Here is a 21,404-nt window from a genome sequence, read left to right as displayed (position 1 = left end):
CCTTCCCAGGGGCTTTTCCGCTGGCTAGAGAATCAATGGCATCCCTGAGTTCCGATTTTGTTGCCTGTACGTCCAGCTCATCCATGACTGGCAGAGACTGGGCTGTATTGTGGGCGGTCTCAGTGACAACATTTTCCCTGGAGTACAGTTCTAGGTAGTGCTCCACCCAGCGGTATTTATATAGGAACTGTGTATTAATAGGGGTTTAATATTACATTTCTAGAATCTGCATGTTAAATTTATAGCTACTGTATACTATAACTATAGTTGTGTATCTTACTCGGTTGGGTTGTATTTAAGTATAGCTGTTGTTATAACGCTCTCATCAGGCTGTAGCTATGTGTTTCCTGCAGGGGTCAGCCTTCATGCAGAATAAGAAATATTTCACTCAGTCTTGAAAAGCAACTTATTCCAATTCACTCGACCTGTCATGGAACACACATTTTGAGTCCTCTGAAAAATCCCAGACAACCATTTCCAGACTGTGGGCTTTTAACAACAGCGAAGCTCACCGGAGGCAGCTGTTAACTTTTTACCGGAAAGTTAACAGCTCCGAAAGAAGTTTATAGAACAGCCTTTTTTCTGAAAGACTACACGCTAGTGAGAAAAATTGTAAAATGAAGTTTTGTGTCCTTTTGCTGTTTGTCTTTTTCAGCGAATTACTTTTACAGATGGGTAAGTGACACCATTTACAGTTTCATCTGCAGAAAGACGCTGACGTGTTTAATTTTGACTTTGGTTCTCTTGGACTTTTTTGTCTGAATTTCCTCGCAGCTGATTTAAATTTGATAGTTACGTGGTGAGCTGAGCTGTCTCTTATTAAATCAATGTTATTCAATTAACATTCTCCAAATGCGTTTAAATGCTTTTTTTTGTGTGTGTATGTGTGAAATCCGACATAAAAAATATAGTCAGTGGCATGAGCGACTTTCAAGCTGGGATACCTCTCAGCTTGCGAGACAGATAAGTCATGCCCTACTGTCTGATGCAGCTGTGCATCTGGTATTAGATGTATATAAGGAAGTAGATGTCTTACAGCCAATTACAAGAGAATAATTCAGGTGATGTGATAAAAACAATGAGAGCAAAGCATGCTCAAAGGTGAGCTTATGCTGCAACTTTCGTGCTAACGTGAAGTACTTACTGCTTTGCAGGATACTAATGTTGTGGTTATCACTTTAAAATCAGAGCGTGACCTAACCTCGGAGGGAAGCACCTCTTCGGAGGAGGCAATTTTGGGCTTAACCCCCGCATGATGTCCAAGTGTGGTAATCTCCAATGTGGTGTTAAATCTGATTGAAAATGTGTTGTAGGAGTCCATTGGACCTTTTGGACACTCCTAAAGCATACTTGGAGTTATTTTAAATGTTATGTCATGAGGAAACTGCTGCCCGTGCTCTCTACACCAGAGAGTAGTTACGACCAGAGTTCTGTGCATAGGTATAACCACACATGCAGACATTCTTGGCAAGGAGAATTACCATGACAGTCAGGAATCAGTCAGCATATGCTGGAAGAAAGATAAAACTTGCATTTGTCTAGCGCCTTTCAAAAGGAAGGTAATGCCTGACGACTCTGAAGCTTTTGGAAAGGTGTCTAAACTAGTGGACAGGGCATTGTCTATTTATATGGACTTCCAGACAGCATTTGATAAAGTCCCTCATGAGGGACTGTTAGCTAAAGTTAAAGTTCATGGAAATGAAGGCAAATCATTGACCAAGTTAGGAAATTGGCTGAGTGGCAGGAGACAGAGAGTAGGGATAATGAGCAGAATGTGACTATTGGTTTCCCCCAAGGATCTGTGTTGAGGCCTTGCCTATTCACCATATTTATCAACATCTTAGATGATGGAATACAAAGCCACATATCCAAATTTACTGATGACACAAAGATAGGCCACATTGTAAGCAGTGTAGATGGAAGCATAGCTTTTCAAAGAGATATTGATAGATTAAGTAAATGGGCAAAACTATGGCAAATGGATTTCATTGGAGGCAAATGTGATATCATCCACTTTGGACCTAAAAATAGTACAGAATACTTTTTAATTCTTTCATGGGATGTGGGTGTCACTGGCAGGGCCAGAATTTGTTGCCCATTCCTATTGCACTTGAACTGAGGCCATTTAAGAGTCAGTCACATTGCTGTGGGTCTGGAGTCACATGTACACCAGACTGGGTAAGGACAGCAGATTTCCTTCCCTATAGGACATTAGTGAACCAGATGGGTTTTTACAACAATCAATGATAATTTCATTGCGCTATTACTGAGACTAATTTTCAATTACAGATTTTAAAAATTAATTAAATGTATTAATTAATTGAATTTAAATTACACCAGCTGCTCTGGTGGATTTGAACCCATAGCCCCAGGGTAGTTTGGTGTCGGCCGCTGGATTACCACTGTGCACCATCTCCCATACATGGTGTAAAGTTAGAAACAATGGAAGTCCAAAGTGACTTTTGTGGGGGTGGGGGGGAATCCAGGTACACAGACCATCAAAATGCCGTGAACAGGTACAGAAAATAATCAAAAACCAATGCCATCCTGGCCTTTATATCCAAGAGGACTAGAATACAAGAGGGTAGAAGTCATGTTTCAGTTATACAAAACCCTGGTTAGACCATACCTGGAGCACTGTGAGCAATTCTGGGCATCACCACCTTAGGAAGGATATATTGGCCTTGGAGGGAGTGCAGCATAGATTTACCAGAATGATACCTGGACTCCTAAGGTTAAATTACAAAGAGAGATTACACAAACTAAGGTTGTATTCGCTGGAATTTAGAAGGTTAAGCAGTAATTTGATTGAAGCTATCAAGATATTAAGGGGAACAGATAGGGTAGACAGAGAGAAAGTATTTTTGTTGGTTGGGGAGTTTAGGACTGGGGAGCTCCATTTAAAATTTATAGCCACAATGAAATTAAGAAAAATTTCTACACACAAAGGGTGGTAGAAGTTTGAAACTCATTTCCATAAATGACAGTTGATGTTTGATCAATTGTAAATTTTAAATCTGAGATGGATATATTTTTGTTAACCAAAGGTATCAAGGGATATGGGGCAAAGGCAGGTATATGGAGTGAAGTTGCAGATCAGCCATGATCTCATTGAATTGGGAACGGGCTTGAAGAGCTAAATAGCCTCTTCCTACGTTCACAACCTTGAGATGTCCAAAGTGCTTCACAGCCAATTTTGGTAAGTTTATTCATCGAAGGAATGCAGGCAAGTGCCACAGCTAATTCACACACAGTAAGATCAAACAAACAGCAGTGAGATAAATAACTAGTCAATCTATTTTTGCTGGGTTGGAATCCTAGAATTCCCTACTCAACACCATTGTGGGAGTACCATCACCAGAAGTATTGCAGTCCTTCAAGGAGTAGGCCTGCCACTTCTCAGGATAACTAGGAATGAGAAATAAATGCAACATTGTCAGCATCATCCATATGCTGAGAACAATTTTAAAAATGCAGTGCAGCTACAATAATACAAATAAGGAAAAAGACCCCAATAATTGAAAACTTTCTGGCGCAGTCATTGGGTGGCAGTAGAGCAGAAAATGGATGTGCCTGATCCCAGCCTGTGATATTTTCTGCACTGTCTTGTTTGGAATGGAACCTCTGTCCACCTCAATATTGGTCCCCTCCATTAGAGTGGATGTGACCAGAAGGATGGAACTCCAAATTGGGAGTTACCTTGGCCTCTGTCTGGGACTCATCAGGAGGCATCTCGTCGTCTGAGTGTTCAGCCCCGCATTGAGGACAAGCTAGGAAATACAGCCTCCCAAGCACAGGGCTCTTCAGTTACTTCAACTCCAAAAGGGGAGACTGACAGGCTTGGTCTGAATGACAGGAGAGTCTGGCATAGTGGGATTAATGGCAAGGAGCATGGAATTTCCTCCAAGGTACCATTTCATTGCGTAGTCCTTGAAACTTGTAACCTATTAACTATTTCAAGTCTTATAACCAACTTTTGTTCATCTTTTCCTTTTTCATTTTAAGCTGATCCCATTATTTAAGTCATTTTGAATCTTGGCAGTTGTTAAAATGCATGTTACAATTATATCTGAATTAATTAGGATTAATATTTGATTTTTATGGGGTGAGAGAAGCATTTAAAACAGCCTTGATCCGTGGTTACGTGGTTAATATGACACATGAAACCGATCATGCAACCTTTATTTTGTAATTCTGTTTGGAACTAAGAAACATGCTTATTAAAGCCTTTGGTCAAACTTTTCAAGTCTAACCACACCACCAATGACAAATTGTACATTATTCTGTTAAAAAGGAAGATTAAATCACTATACATAAGTACTGCAAACTTAAAAGTACTTCTTTTCATCCTCCCCCAAATTAAGTTTTGCGAAAACCTTTGTGCCTGTTAGGATGTTGGTTTCCATCTGCAATTACCCTTTTCAGGGAGCTGGTCCATTCACATCAATGATTAAGTCAGTGAGGGAGCATATGAATGTGATTCCTGTAAAAGTTGGTATTAATTTTTGCAACACATATTTAGGCATAACCTATGTTGCCATATGCATGGTTTCCTGTGGAGCTATTTGTTGCCAGTAAAGTAGAAAGGTAGAACTGAAATGATATCTTCACGTGTAGGAGATTAAATTTATACTGCCAGTTGGAAACTTCTATCACGTGCTATCAAGTCGGAAGACCAATGCATTGAAAGTTGGTCAATTCTTTAAACTCTGGCATCTCAAGAGTTGTTATGCTGCAAAAAATTAATCTTCACTCCTAGGTGGTGGCTTCTGTTTTATTTCATTTAGGCAAAATTTCAATGAGTGTGTTAAGACAATTGAAATCTTAATATTGTTTTGATCCTTTTTGGGAAAAAAATACAGAAGCTGATCATGCCATTCTTTGCATTTCTGAGCCTCAGCTACCCAAAACAGGTATTGTTAGAGTTTTCAGCCAATTGAAGACGAGTTTTTAGTGTAGATGCCACCTCCAATATGAAAAATAGGTAAGTAAAAGTGTGTTAAAGCTTTTTTAATTCAGAAAAAAACCCAAACATTGAGATATCTTTGAAACCAAGTGAGTTTAGAAAAAATGGAGTGAAGTTGAGGATAATAAAGATTATGTTGAAAAGGAACAAGGACCATGCTGAAATATTAAATTTAACTTCAACATCATACTGGATGATCTTAATGTAAAAATATATATATATATAAGCAGGGAATTGAAAAAACCTTGTACTGCTGGAACTCTTGATGCTTAAACTCATTCAAGGTCGAGTGAAACAATACTTGAATATGCAATTTCATATTGAGCTTAACCTATAATACACAGTTTTTGTCAGTCTGTACTTTTCTGATTGGTCGGTGGATTGATTTGGTGGACAGAGTTTGGCACAATTGGAGGCACGTGTGGCACATGGAGAACTGGAGTGCTGAGGCTCAACAGTCGGTGGTGGCGGAATGGAATGGGGGGAGTTGATGGAGAAAAAGAATAATGGACGATAAGGGGAACCCAATAGCTAAGTTACCTGGTTGGGGGATTGGTGAGGGGGAGTGGATGGCATTGTGGGGGCGGAGGTCAGCATGGGAGGTGGTGGGGAGAGTGGCATGGGAGGGAGGTAATGGCATGCAATGGGGATTGCATGGGAAGAGTGGGAGGGAGGGGTGGTATGGGAAGGATGGAATGGCATGAGAGGGAGAGGTTGGCCTGGAAAGAATGGAATGGATGAGCAGGATGGACAGTCAGGATTGCAGTAGGACTAACCCAAGAAGGTACCCTCCTCCACTCCCTCTCTTTCCCCACCCCCTCCCACTCCACCCCCACCATGTTCAGGAGTGAAGCTGGCATTCTGGTCCACTTTGTGAGTCAGCACTGTCTTGTGTTTAGTTTGGGCATATCTGATCCTGTTGAATTTTAGTTAGATGCTTTTGAAGGTGTCGGCCAAGGAGCTGCCACTTGTGGGGATATAGGGGTTGGTGGTCAGTGTCAATATGGAAGTGTGGTGCGATGGGCTGGTATGGGAGGGAGGGAGGGAGGGGATGGCATGGAAGGGGTGGATGCAGTGATGGAATTGGTGAAGTATACTAATTTGACCACAAATGTTTTGCAGCTCTCTGCTGGTATATAATCTATTATCAAATTTGTAATCTGAAGATACTAAGTGCTAATTTAAATAGTATTGAAGGTTGTTATTTACTGGATGATTGTTACAGTTTCAAATTAAAATTTTCATTAAAATGTCATGCTTGTTACCTTAGTGAACCTTGGTGCACTACTGTGTATATAATCCACTTAAACTTGCTTTCTAAATATATATTTAAAAAGGATAGGCTGCATCTGGTCAATAAGCAGGGGGCATAGATTTAAGGTAAGGGGCAGTTGGTTTAGAGGGGATTTGAGGAAAAATCTTTTTACCCAGAGGGTGGTTGGAATCTGGAACGCACTGCCTGAAGAGGTGGTAGAGGCAGGAACCCTCACAACATTTAAGAAGTATTTAGATGAGCACTTGAAATGCCATAACATACAGGCTACGGACCAAGTGCTGGATAATGGGATTAGAATAGTTAGCTGCTTGATGGCCGGCATGGACACGATGGGCCGAAGGGCCTGTTTCTGTGTTGTATAACTCTGACTCTATGACTTGATACGCTGGATGACAGGAGGCCTACCAGTTAGTGGATGTGGGATCTAACCAGACGTCCTGGCCTGGGCCCAGAAGAATTTTGGCAGCATCTGGAGGGAATGGGGCCAAAGACACCTGTGAAATATTTACTTGGGCTGCTGCAGCTGGCAGCTGAATAAAGGACTAGGCAGCTACTTTCTATATCCCCCCCCCCCCCACCCTCCTGCTCTGGTGGCCACCCGAGGTAAACCCATAGTGCCAGATACTTCAGCAGGGTCGGGGTGGAGGTTCCTGGTGCAGTTGATTAGTCCCAAATAAAGAAAAATGAGAGTTGGAAAAGACAGTCAGCATAACATTACAAGCATCAAAATAAGAACTTTAAAACAGTAACTGCTTTCACAGAATCACAGAATTGTTATAGTGCAGAAGGAGGCGATTCGGCCCATTGTGTCTGCACTGGCTCTCTGAAAGAACAATTCCCTCAGTTCCATTCCCTCACCTCCCCCCACCCACCCCTCCCCACCCTCCCCACCTGCCCCATAACCCTGTACTCTCTTCCTTTTCATATAACTGTCCAATTCCCTTTTGAATGCTTCAATTGAACCTGCCTTCGTCACGTTCTCAGGCAGCGCATTCCAGACCTTAACCACTCGCTGCATGAAAAAGTTTTTCCTCATGTCACTTTTGCTTCTCTTGCCAATACTTTAAATCTGTGCCCTCTTGTTCTCGATCACTTCATGAGTGGGAACAGTTTCTCTCTATCTCTCTGTCCAGACCCCTCATGATTTTGAATATCTCTGTCAAATCACCCCTCAGCCTTCTCTTCTCCAAGGAAAACAGTCCTAACTTCTCCAATCTATCTTCATAACTGAAATTCCTCATCCCTGGAACCATTCTCGTGAATCTTTTCTGTACCCTCTCCAATGTCCTCACGTCTTTTCCAAAGTGCGGCATCCAGAGCTGGATGCAATACTCCAGCTGAGGCCGAATTAATGTCTTCTACAATTAACAGTAATAATGAACAAGCATGTAAATCAAGATGAGAAGTATTGTGGCAAGAGTTTCAGCAAAGACTAAGTCAAGGAGAACCATAACAGGCCTATTCAGACCTGATATGAGCAGGACATCAAATCACAGGTTTTGCACCGACACTCAGAAGCAATGAAGAAATGTATCCAGAAGCATGGTAGATGACCTGCATCAAAATGATCATAATTTATGAAAATGACTTTGGTACTAACTGTTAATAGTCTGAAACTCAGAGTATGTATCAGTAACACTGATTAGTCACTGTGAGCATGTGCCCCTCCCCAGGGAGTTCTGGGCAAGAGGGAGCTAAACAGAGGTGCACATATCCCAATGATGTTCGTTGTCGATAGAAGAAAAATGCACCACTCTGGGTTCAAGACAGCTAGGAGAAGTAAGCGTTATAAGCACAACAGAAAGTGTCAGTGTCCAGTATTCAGGTAGCAATCTGCATCCATTTTTAACCACCTATCCAACCATTATGTCCTGGTGGTAAGATGATCATTATTGTAGATGATGGGAGTAGAGGTTAGTGAGTTTTCAGGGCCTAGGAATATAGATTATCATCAATGGTGGAGAAAAGCACTTCTTCCTTTTGTAATTGTAATGCATGAGTCTCGTGTGTATGCAAAATGCTGCAATAAAACAGTTAACATTGTATTTCACTTTCTTCATTGATTATTGATAGTACTGAAGCACTCATCAGTATTCACTGATCTCTGGAACTGTATATTGCTCTTGTAACAATTTCAGTAAGATTTTGTTTATTCCTTATAAAAGGAGTTAATTTTTTCTATTAGGTGATTGTCAAAAGAAGGAGAAAAGGATCCCACAACGGAATGAGAAAAATAAACAAAAAGCAGCTAGACAGAATAAAATCAAAGCAATACATAAGAAAATTAAGCTAAAGGTTCCAAAGCTGAGAAAAGAGCGAATGTTCCTGGACAAAGACCTAAAGGCCACCTTCATCATGACACAGGTTTTGGATAAAGGCCATTTCCAGAAGCCAGCAGAGACATTAAACCTAGCCACAGGGCAGTCTATTGAGCTGCGCTGTAAAGGGAAAAACATTGGCTGGGCTTATCCATCTTACCTCAAAAACGCAAACAACTCCAGGCTCAGGTAAAAGGCAAAACATTGTGGGTGTGGAAGTCTGAGGTATCAAAAAATGCTGGAGATACTCAACAGGTCAGGCAGCATCTGTGGAAAGAGAAATATAGTTAATGTTTCAAATTTGTGACCTTTGGTCAGAATGAAAAATCACAGACCAAAAACATTAACTCTGCACAGACGCTACCTCATTTGCTGGGCATTTCCAGCACTTTCTCTTTTGAAGTTCCTTTCCAGTACTGCTTGTGAGCCAGAAGGAACAGGAATAGTCCCCCACAGCTCACCAAGCTATCTGGTAAATAGCCCTGTGATCAGAGTACACCCCTACCCCAATGCCCTCTTGATGTCCTCCCCAGCCTACTGTCTCCTTCGTGGCAGCCCCTTCAATATGCCCTTCTCAGCCTGCAATTTTCCCACGGCCCACTGGAATCTTCTCCACACCACCCCCATGATCGTCTCCAACCCCCCACGTCATCTCCGCCCAATCCCCCACAACGAATTTCACGGCCCTTCTACGATCTTCTCCTCCCCCAATCTCTCCAGAAACCAGCATCGATGTCCCCACCTCCAACGCCTGATCTCTCCCTCCCTCCTCTCTGCTCCCCGGCTGCAGCTTGGAGCTAAAGACCTACCCACCTGACAGCCACCCAGCCTCTCAACTCACTGTTTAAGGCCTGGAAACAGATTCCAAAAATGGCAATCAGATCCTGCTGATAAATTCAGCAGGACCTGCGGGAAATCAGTATTCCAGTACTTAGAGTGTTGAAATGTTATCATATGTGCAATGCAGTTGGTTGAAGTTGATATGTAGGTTGAAAGGTTGAACTGATGTTCTGGTATTTCATAAGATTACCTTTGAGAGATAAGAACAAACTTTTCTAAAATTTTATTTTCTTTGGAGTTTTACCTGTGATTATTCACACCTCGCAGGAGATTAACTAAATTGGGAGAATATATGACCGCAGAAATTTTAAGCAAATGAACAGTTCCATGGCTGTCTTTATCTTTTCTTATTCTGTAAGTATAGAAAGAAAAAGAAACATTTGGTATAAACTGTGTGCAAAGCCTTTTCTCTGACAAAATAGCAGGAAGAAAGATAATTTAAAAAACTGCTTAAAATGATAGTGAAAGCTGTTTTTTTCTCTCAGTATTATACAGCAGCAAAAATACAGCCAACTAACACTTACCAACATCAGGGCTGCAGACACAGGAGAATACAGCTGCTGGGTGATACTCTGCGATGGGCCAGAATGTAGCAAAGATGACCTGAGAATGGGCAAAACATATATCTTTGTTGCAGGTAACTTGTTCCTGTTGAAGCATATGCTTTAGAAATTAAACTTCTGTTTTATTCCATAGATCATCAAAAAATTGCATAGAAGTATTAAACAATAACTTATCTAGGTGACTGCACATGTGACTGTATTATGGGAGTCATACCCTTCTCTAAGCCTCTCAGCCTCTCCACCTCTCTCTCCTTCTTTAAAATGCTCCTGAAAACCTACCTCTTTGGCCAAGCTTTTGGTCATTTGTCCTAATTTCTCTCATCTTTTACTCAATGTCAGTATTTGACTAATTACACTCCTGTGTAGTTCCTTGGGACGTTGTACTAGTTTAAAGGTGCTAAATGAATGCAAGTTGATGTTGTGTCATGAGGTTATTTATGCTGCAGGTACAAGTAAATTGTGATAGTGATTCATGTTATTGAATGTGATCAACAGTGAGATGTCTTTTCTTACTAGGTTCTCCTCTCCAAAAGACATGCTGGGGTATGCGGGGTACACACTCCTGGCTGGTCTCTCACATTCTACTCTCCATAAACTAGAGGTCATCCAAAATTCTGCTGCCCATGTCTTAACTCACACCAAGTCCCGTTCCTCTATTATTCCTGTGCTCACTGACCTACATTGGCTCCTGGTCAAGCAACGTCTTGATTTTAAAATTCTCACCCTTGTTTTCAGATCCCTCCATGGCTTCGCTTCTCCCTATCTCTGAAATCTCCTCCAGCCCCACAACCCTCCAAGATATCTGCACTCGTCTAATTCTGGCCTCTTATGCATCCCTGACTTTAATCGCTCCACCATTGGTGGACATGCCTTCAATTTTCTAGGCCCAAGCTCTGGAATATACTCCCCACACCTCTCCATCTCTCCACCTCACTTTCCTCCTTTAAGACCCTCCTTTAAAACCTACCTCTTTGACCAAGCTTTTGGTCATTTGACCTAATATCTCCTTTTGTGTCTCGGTGTCATATTTAATTTTATAATGCTTCTGTGAAGCGCCTTGGGACATTTTATTATGCTAAAGGCACTACATAAATATAAGTTTTTGTTATTGTCGTTCTGTGAATGCTAGCTGCACTTTGGTATCTTGCCCAGGTAACCATTATAGAATAAAATAGAACAGCAAGGAAGGAAGCCATCCAGTCCATCATGTCATGTGAGCCCTGACAGTGAGTGCTGGCAGGCTATTTGACCCTGGAGGGAATCACAGCTGAGTTGTTTCCTGTTCTGCCATCCACACATACCAACTTCACATAGGAGTCACCAAATTTCTGGGCGGCACAGTGGCGCAGTGGTTAGCACCGCAGTGCCACAGCTCCAGGAACCCGGGTTTGATTCTGGGTACTGCCTGTGCGGAGTTTGCAAGTTCTCCCTGTGTCTGCGTGGGTTTTCGCCGGGTGCTCCAGTTTCCTCCCACATCCAAAAGACTTGCAAGTGATCGGTAAATTGGCTGTTGTAAGTTGCCCCTAGTGTTGGGAGGTGATAGGGAATATGGGATTACTGTAGGGTTAGTAGAAATGGGTGGTTGTTGGTCGGCACAGACTCGGTGGGCCGAAGGGCCTGTTTCAGTGCTGTATCTGTAAATAAAAAAAAATAGCATTCAGGTTTGGAAATTGTGACTGATTTTCCTTTTTCTATCCCATCCTCAGGGTGCTGAGGCTAATTGTAGTGTAATATTCTACTGATTCTGTAGGAGATTATCAAGTGATCATTTTGATTTTGGCTATTTTTATTTTTACCATAGTTAATTCTCGTTAACTGGTTGTAGAATCGTCGTTTATGCCCTTTGGAATCAGCGTTTGCAGTACTTTAATGAGCATTTCGCCCTCTCAGCAGTCTTGGCATGCTCCCATAAAGCAGGCCTTGTGCCCACAATGATCCAGAAGCTGTAGTCTCTCCGATTTCCAGTCCCTGCCGAGATCACATGCTTTTCGGACACACGCAAGTCTGAGTTCAATCTGTGCATTCTGCAGTCTTGCTTCATTCCTAATCATTCCAATAGGTTCTGGATTAAGTTACCAGGTTTGATTTGCAGTAATTTTAAAAAGTGAAGCACCTACAAACCAGCACAATTCCACACAATGAATAATTTAATAAATTCCTGGAACTTAAAGATTTACTGTCCTCCTTCAGCAGTAGAGACAACAAAAGAGTAAACTTTCCAGTTGCCTGCTGCAGGCACAAAGATTCACCTGCTGGGAGCACACATTGGACATCATGTGAGGGCAAGCTATGACTTTTAAATCAGAGGCTGTGCGCTTGTGATTTCCTAATATGCTATACCAATGATTGAGCCTGAGCACTAGAAGTATGCAATCAGAAAAATTACCCTGTAGTTTTTTCTACCAGACCAAACTTCAATACCGTCTCAGGAGATGCTTTATGTCATGTACTCCTTCTCAAGACTACATTGAGATCATTGTGTTGATCATTTCATTAATGATTTGGATGAAGGCTTAAAAGGAAATATTCTTACTTTTGCCTGTGACATGAAAATATGTATGGGGGTTAGTAAGTCAAACCAAATCAATGGGATGTAGGTGATTGCTAGACATGTTGAGGTTGATTTTCCCACGTGCAGTTTTCAGGCAACCAGCTGTTGGTGCTCACTGACCGATCATCCAATGATACTGGTTGGAAGCTCGGTCCATTTTTAGAGTTGGGCCTCATCAACATAATGCCACGGGCTATGGATGACAACAAGCGCTCAGCAGTATCCGGCATCCACCCGGTCTCCGGGCCTGGAACCAAGTTAAGTCCAAGGATAAGGAGCATTCTTAGGACAGAGAGGGTCCAGTGTAGCAGCGACCCAGGTTGTTTTGGTGGAGCCCTGAGAGGCACTCCTGCTCCTCGTGCTTACGAAAAATAAACTAAAATTTACCTTCCGGGTTCCTCTTCACCTGGGCCTCCAGCTTAAACTGTGCAGAGTGTGAAATATGCTTGGCACATGTTCTGCCTAGTTTTTCCCTGAAAAGACATTTGAGGTTCTGCTTATGCCCTAGTACTGCAATTTGTATATTTAAACGGCCAACTGCTAGACTCAGGCAGGTACTCCAGCCACCCAGCAATAAGCCCTGGGGAAATTAGTATCAGTCCCTACCAGTTTGATCCACTACTCCCTCAATTCTGCTGGACAGAGGCCTCTAAATCTCCTCTATAAGATGAATGGGCTATGAGTAACACATGTAATATAGACACTTGCAATGTTTCCATTTAGGTTTAGGAAACTCAAGGCATGTTTGGACCATACAAGGATGCCTGTTAAAGATGATAGCCCAAGAAAGAGAGCTGGGGTAATAGTTTATCATTCACTAGGATCATACCTAACTTTAGAGCTTTTAATAATTAGGATAAACTTCAAGTCTTAGGTTTATTTATTTTGAATAAATACATCTTAGAAGTAATATGATTGAGCTTTTTTATAATCTTGAAGGAATTGAAGGTTGGGTAGGTTTTTTGAGCTGGATAGGGATGGGAGAACTAGGAGATATGCACATAAAATAGATGAGGTTAAAAGTTAGGTTAGGTGTTAGGAAATGTTTATTTTGGAAGGAGTTGTCCCCCTCTGCAACATACAGCCTAAGGAGTCACTATGTTCTTTTTGAAAAAGGATTTGATAAGTTTTTGAGGGAAGAACATGTCTCCAGTTACAGACAAATTGTGAGCTGGTATTATCAGGAATTATGGGTTAATGCAGTGTCCTGGAGCCTTGCTTGTTTGCCTTAGGGAGTTAGAGAGGAACTTCTTAGAGTTTTAATTCTCATTTTGATTCTCCTTGTCTGGATGGGCTGGGTTTAATGGGTCTGATTGTCTTATCTTGCCCTTCTTTTCATTTGTTCTTTGATTTCACATGCCTCCAGCAGTCCCCAAGCCCAAAACCATAGGGGTGAAATTTGTTAGGCGCAATGCAAACCTACATCGATTCACCTGGGCGGGCAGCACCACGGACCACTACCTGTGCAGCCCACGTACCGTTCTTCAATGATATTAAAGCGGCACTGCATGAATGAATTTCTCTCCCTATATATCCTATTTTCTCTTTGATTTGCATGAAGGTTACAGTGAATTCAATGCAGACATAAAAAATGCAGTTCAGACCAGAATGGCTTGATTATCGTGCTCTCTTTCCTCTGCGTTCACTGCCCACTTATCCTCCTTTAATCTCTGCCTCCATGTAATCTCCCCAACCCATATTCACAGCCAGCCCCTTGACCTTACCATCTCATGTGGTCTTTCCATTCCCATCGTATCAATCACAGATAAGATCATCTCTGATCACTTCTTCGTATCTCTCTCTGTCTGCATCCCCTTTCCATGTCCCAACCCTATGTGCTTCCATGTCTATCTGTAGAAAATACTCTCCCTGATTTTAATTGCTCAAGCACTGGCTGTGTCTACAGCTGCCAAGGCCCTCAGCTCTGGAATTCCCGCCCTAACCTCTCCACCTCTCTACCTCTCTTTCATTCTTTAAGACCCACCTTAAAACCTACATCTTTGAACATGGAAAAGAGCTGAACTCAAGAGCTGAGGTGAGAGTGACTGCCCTTGACATCAAGGCAGCATTTGACCAAGTATGGCATCAAGGAGCCCTAGCAAAACTGGAGTCAATGGGAATCGGGGGAAAACTCTCTGCTGGTTGGAGTCATACCTAGCACAAAGGAAGATGGTTGTGGTTGTTGGAGGTCAGTCATCTCAGCTCCAGGACATCACTGCAGGAGTTCCTCAGGGTAGTGTCCTGGGCCCAACCATCTTCAGCTGCTTCATCAATGACCCTCCTTCAATCATAAGGTCAGTGGGGATGTTCGCTGATGATTGCACAATGTTCAGCACCATTCATGACTCCCCAGATACTGAAGCAGTCCGTGTAGAAATGCAGCAATATCCAGGCTTGGGCTGATAAGTAGCAAGTAACATTTGTGCCACACAAGTGCCAGGCAATGACCATCTCCAACAAGAGTGAATCTAACCATCTCCCCTTGACATTCAATGGCATTACCATCACTGAATCCCCCACTATCAACATCCTGGGCGTTACCATTGACCAGAAACTGAACTGGACCAGTCATATAAATACCGTGGCTACATGAGCAGATCAGAGGCTAGGAATTCTGCAGCGAGTAACTCACCTCCTGACTCCCAATGTCTGTCAGCATCTACAAGCCACAAGTCAGGAGTGTGATTGAATACTGTCCATTTGCATGGATGGGTGCAGCTCCAACAAGACTCAAGATGCTCAACACTACCCAGGACAAAGCAGTCCACTTGATTGGCACATCATCCACTAACATTCACTCCCTCCACCACCAATGCACAGTGGCAGCAGTGTGTACTATCTACAAGATGCACTGCAGGAATGTAACAAGGCTCTTTAGACAGCACCTTCCAAACCCATGACCTCTACCACCTAGAAGGCGAAGGGCAGCAGATGCAGGGGAACACCACCACCTGCAAGTTCCCCTCCAAGTCACACACCATCCTGACTTGGAACTATATCGTCGTTCCTTCACTGTCACTCGGTCAACATCCTGGAACTCCCTTCCTAATAGCACTGTGGGTGTATCTACCCCACGTGGACTGCAGCAGTTCAAGAAGGCACCACCATCTTCTCAAGGGAAATTAGGGATGGGCAATAAATACTGGCCTGGCCAATGACACCAACATCCCTGAATGAACAAAACAAAAACCAAGCTTTTGGTCATTTGCCCTAATATCTCCTTATGTTCAAATTTTGCTTTATAATGCACTTGTGAAATGCCTTGGGACATTTTATTATGTTAAAGGCAGTATATAATACAAGTTGTTGTTGATTGACACAGAGCATCCAGATAGAAAAAGCAAATACAATAGTCAAGATGAACTGCCACCTGTTGGCTGCTGTAAATCAGGAAATTGAAAGGAGGGAGGAACTCAAGAAATTACAATTACCAGGGAAGTGGTACTAAGCAAATTGTTGGAGCTGTGGGCTGACAAGTCCTTGGGTCTTGATGGACTTATATTAGGGTCCTAAAAGAAGTGCCTAGTGAGACCGTTGATGCATTGGTTTTAAATTTCCAAACTTCCCTAGATTCGGGAAGGTTCCCCTAGATTGGAAAGTAGTGAATGTAACTCCTTTTATTCAAAAAGGGAGGGAGACAGAAAGCAGGAAACTACAGGCCGGTTAGCTTCACATCTGTCTTAGGGAAAATGTTAGAAGCTATTATTAAAGATGTTATAGCAGGGCACTTAGAAAAATTCAAGGCAATCAGGCAGAGTCGACATGGTTTTGTGAAAGGGAAATCATGTTTAACCAATTTATTGGAGTTCTTTGAAGAAGTAACATGTGCTGTGGATAAAAGGGTGGATATACTGTACTTAGATTTCCAGAAGGCATTTGATAAGGTGCCACATCAAAGGTTATTGTGGAAAATGAAAGTTCATGGTATAGGGGGTAACATTTTGGCATGGATAGATGATTAGCTAGCTAACAGAAAACAGAGAGTAGGCATAAATTGTTCATTTTCTGGTTGGCAAGATGTAACGAGTGGTGTGCCACAGGGATCTGATCGAAGTCTTCAAGATATTAACCTTTTGTTGCAGCAGCTTTTTCGGAAGCAGAGATAGTGCGAGCGAGTTATCAGCTGGGAAGGTCAGTTTCAGCTTAAAGTAAATTACCGTTTGTTTCGGTGAACCAGGGGACTGCTGGGTAAGTAAAAACCTAAATATTTGGGCAGTGGCTGAACCCGAGACACTACACGTGTAGTGTCTCCCACCCGCCCTCCTCCTCTAACCAAAAAAAAGGACTCTGGTGTGTTGATAAGGTAAGCTTTTTTATTTCTTCTGTATCGTGTGATTGGTTAAAAATTTGCTTTCTTTTTTTACTTTCTTTTTTTGATTTATCTATTAATTGGTTATTTGAAAAATACCATAGCAGAGAAGTATCAGAAAGTATTTAACTCATAAATTTATATAAAGTAATAAAGTAATTAACTAAGTAGAGATGGCTGGGCAGGTGATGTGCTGTAGCTGTATGATGTGGGAGCTGGCTGACCCCATTGTGAACGGCAGGGACCACATCTGCAGCAAGTGTTGGTTGCTGGAAGAACTCCGGCTCAGAGTTGATGATCTGGAATCTGAGCTTCAAACACTGCAGCACATCCGGGAGGGGGAGAGTTACCTGGACGTTTTGTTTCAGGAGGCAGTCGCACCTGGTAAGTAATTCAAATTCAGTTAGTGATCAGGGACAACAGGGTGTGATTGCAAGTGAGGCAGGTAGGGGGATCCTGAGTTCAGGAGTGGAGGAGCCTCAGCCTTTGACCTTATCCAACAGGTACGAGATACTTGCTCCCTGTGTGGATGAGGAAAAGGGCTGCGGGGAGGATGAGCCAACTGACCATGGCACCATGGTGCAGAAGGCCATTCAAGAGGGGGGAGCAAAAAGACAAGTGGTAGTTATAGGGGATTCTATAATTAGGGGGATAGATAGTATCCTTTGCAAGCCGGATCGGGAGTCCCGCATGGTGTGTTGCCTGCCCGGTGCCAGGGTGCAGGACATCTCTGACCGGCTTGAAAGGATATTGGAGCGGGAGGGGGAGGATCCAGTTGTTGTGGTCCACGTTGGGACTAACAACATAGGCAAGGCGAGGATGGAGGACCTGTTTGGGGATTATAAAACACTAGGAAGGAAATTAAGGAACAGGTCCTCGAGGGTCATAATCTCTGGATTACTGCCCGAGCCATGTGCAAATTGGCTTAGGGATAAGAATATTAGGGAAGTGAACACGTGGCTAAGGGAGTGGTGTGGGAAAGAGGGGTTCCATTTCATGGGGCATTGGCATCAGTTTTGGAACCGGGGGGATCTGTACCGATGGGACGGTCTCCACCTGAACCGATCTGGAACCAGTGTTCTAGCGAAACGGATAAATAGGGTGGTCTCTAGGACTTTAAACTAGTGACTCGGGGGGAAGGGAAAGGGAAAACGACAGGGAGTATGATGGTAAATAAAAAGGTAAGCAGCAGGTTAACATGTGTGCAGGAGGGTTTAAGTTCAAGGCAGACTATGAAAGAAGCAGAAAGGAAGGATAACTCAGGAGTTATTATTAGAGATGTTGGGAATCATGAGGGTAAGAAAGCTAGCATAAAGGCACTTTACCTGAATGCTCGTAGCATTCGTAACAAGGTTGATGAGTTAACGGCACAAATCATCGCGAATGAATATGATTTGGTAGCCATTACGGAGACATGGTTACAGGTTGGTCACGACTGGGAGTTAAATATCCAGGGGTACCAGACTATTCGGAAGAACAGACAGGAAGGTAAGGGAGGTGGTGTAGCTCTGATATTCAAGGACGACATCAGGGCGGTGCTGAGAGATGATATAGGTTCTATGGAGAATGAGGTTGAATCCATTTGGGTGGAAATTAGAAACTCTAAGAAGAAAAAGTCATTGATAGGCGTAGTCTATAGGCCACCAAATAATAACATTACATTGGGGTGGGCAATAAACAAAGAAATAACTAATGCCTGTAAAAATGGTACGGCAATTATCATGGGGGATTTTAATCTACATGTAGATTGGTGGAACCAGCTCAGTCAGGGTAGCCTTGAGGAGGAGTTCGTTGAGTGTATCCGTGATAGTTTTCTTGAACAGTATGTAATGGAACCGACGAGGGAGCAAGCTATCCTAGATCTAGTCCTGTGTAATGAGACAGGAATAATTAATGACCTCATAGTTAGGGATCCTCTTGGCAGGAGTGATCACAGTATGGTTGAATTTAGAATACAGATGGAGAGTGTGAAGATAAAATCCAATACCAGGATCCTGCGCTTGAACAAAGGGGACGACAATAGAATGAGGGAGGACTTGGCTAAAGTAGACCGGAAACAAAGATTTTATGGTGGGACAGTTGACGAGCAGTGGAGGACTTTCAAAGCAATTTTTCAAAGTGCTCAGCAAAAGTATATTCCAGTGAAAAGGAAGGACTGGAAGAAAAGGGGTAATCAGCCTCCCTTATTTCCTTAGACACCCATGGCAATCAAATTGAAAGAGAAGGCATACAATGTGGCCAAAAACAGCATGAAACTAGAAGATTGGGAAAACTTTAAAGGTCAACAGAAAGCCACAAAAAGAGCTATAAAGAAAAGTAAGATAGAACATGAGAAAAAACTAGCACAGAATATAAAGACAGATAGCAAAAGTTTCTATAAATACATAAAACGAAAAAGAGTGGCTAAAGTAAACGTTGGTCCTTTAGAGGATGAGAAGGGGAATTTAGTTATGGGATATGATGAAATGGCCGAGGCATTGAACAGGTATTTTGTATCGGTCTTCACAGTGGAGGACATTAATAACATGCCAGTATTTGACAAAGAGACGAACGTAGGTGAGGACCTGGAAACAATCATTATTACGGAAGAGGTAGTGTTGGGCAAGCTAATGGAGCTAAGGATTGATAAGTCTCCTGGCCCTGATGGAATGCATCCCAGGGTACTAAAAGAGATGGCGGGAGAAATAGCAGGTGCACTGGCGGTAATTTTCCAAAATTCGCTGGACTCTGGGGTAGTCCCAGCAGATTGGAAAACAGCAGATGTGACGCCACTGTTTAAGAAGGGAGGTAGACAAAAGATGGGGAATTATAGACCGGTTAGCTTAACCTCTGTAGTGGGGAAGATGCTTGAGTCTATTATCAAGGAAGAAATAGCAGGGCATCTCGATAGAAATTGTCCCGTTGGGCAGACGCAGCATGGGTTCATGAAGGGCAGGTCATGCTTGACAAATCTTTTGGAATTCTATGATGACATTACGAGCAAGGTGGACAATGGGGACCCAGTGGATGTGGTGTACCTAGATTTCCAAAAGGCCTTCGACAAGGTGCCGCACAAGAGGCTGCTGCATAAGATAAGGATGCATGGCGTTAGGAGTAAAGTATTAGCATGGATAGAGGATTGGTTGACTGACAGGAAGCAGAGAGTGGGGATAAATGAGTGCTATTCTGGTTGGCAGTCACTAGTGGTGTGACTCAGGGATCGGTGTTGGGACCGCAATTATTTACAATTTATATAGATGATTTGGAGTTCGGGACCACGTGTAGGGTGTCAAAGTTTGCAGATGACACTAAGATGAGTGGCAGAGCAAAGTGTGCAGATGACTGTGAAACTTTGCAGAGGAACATAGATACATTGAGTGAGTGGGCAAAGGTCTGGCAGATGGAATACAATGTTAATAAATGTGAAGTCATTCATTTCAGTAGGAGTAACAGTAAAAAGGATTATTACTTGAATGGTAAAAAGTTGCAGCATGCTGCTATACAGAGGGACCTGGGTGTCATAGTGCATGAATCGCAGAAGGTTGGTCTGCAGGTACAGCAAGTAATTAGGAAGGCAAATGGAATTTTGTCCTTCATTGCTAAAGGGATTGAGTTTAAAAGCAGAGAGGTTATGTTGCAGCTGTATAAGGTACTGGTGAGGCCGCACCTGGAGTACTGTGTGCAGTTTTGGTCTCCTTACTTGAGAAAGGATGTACTGGCACTGGAGAGGGTGCAGAGGAGGTTCACTAGGTTGATTCCGGAGTTGAGGGGGTTGGCTTATGAGGAGAGACTGAGTAGATTGGGATTATATTCATTGGAATTCAGAAGAATGAGGGGGGATCTTATAGAAACATATAAAATTATGAAGGGAATAGATAAGATACAAGTAGAGAGGATGTTTCCACTGGCAGGTGAAGCTAGGACAAGAGGGCATAGCCTCAAGATTAGAGGGAGCAGATTTAGGACTGAATTAAGAAGGAACTTCTTCACCCAGAGGGTTGTTAATCTATGGAATTCCTTGCCCAGTGAAGTAGTTGACGCTTCTTCAGTAAACGTTTTTAAAGCTAAGGTAGATATCTTTTGGAACAATAAAGGAATTAAGGGATACGGTGAGAGCGCGGGTAAGTGGATCTGAGTCCACAAAAAGATCAGCCATGATCTTATTGAATGGTGGAGCAGGCTCGAGGGGCCGGACGGCCTACTCCTGCTCCTAGTTCTTATGATCTTATGATTAACAGGAAAAGACAAGCTAGATAAAGATAAACTATTTCCACTGGTTGGAGATTCTAAAACTAGGGAGCATAGTCTAAAAATTAGGACCAGACCGTTCAGGAGAGATGTTAGGAAGCACTTCTTCACGCAAAGGGTGGTAGAGGTTTGGAACTCTCTCCTACAAACAGCAGTTGAAGCTAGAACAGTTGTTAATTTTAAATCTGAGATAGATAGATTTTTGTTAAGCAAAGATATTTTAAGGGATTATGGGCCAAAGGCAGGTATATGGAGTTAGGCCACAGATCAGCCATGATCTCATTGAATGGCAGGACAGGCTCGAGGGGCTGAATGGCCTACTCCTGTTGCTATCTTCCTATGTTCCTATCCGTG

At 42.7% G+C, this 21,404-nt stretch overlaps 1 protein-coding gene across 1 annotated transcript in view; it reads left to right on the top strand.

Annotated features, from left to right (window-relative positions):
- The first annotated feature begins 427 nt into the window (after positions 1–427).
- The window catches only part of LOC137383442 (platelet-derived growth factor receptor-like protein), a 38,800-nt gene continuing 17,823 nt past the window's right edge, over positions 428–21,404 (top strand). The window contains exons 1-3 of the mRNA XM_068056374.1: positions 428–675; positions 8,428–8,749; positions 9,886–10,037. Coding sequence (XP_067912475.1) covers positions 618–675; positions 8,428–8,749; positions 9,886–10,037 — 532 coding nt within the window. The 5' untranslated portion in view covers positions 428–617. The remainder of the gene's footprint in view (positions 676–8,427; positions 8,750–9,885; positions 10,038–21,404) is intronic.

Source organism: Heterodontus francisci, chromosome 1 (genome assembly GCF_036365525.1).
Source record: "Heterodontus francisci isolate sHetFra1 chromosome 1, sHetFra1.hap1, whole genome shotgun sequence".
Taxonomy (NCBI): domain Eukaryota; kingdom Metazoa; phylum Chordata; class Chondrichthyes; order Heterodontiformes; family Heterodontidae; genus Heterodontus; species Heterodontus francisci.
This window is presented reverse-complemented; position numbering and strand designations above follow the sequence as displayed.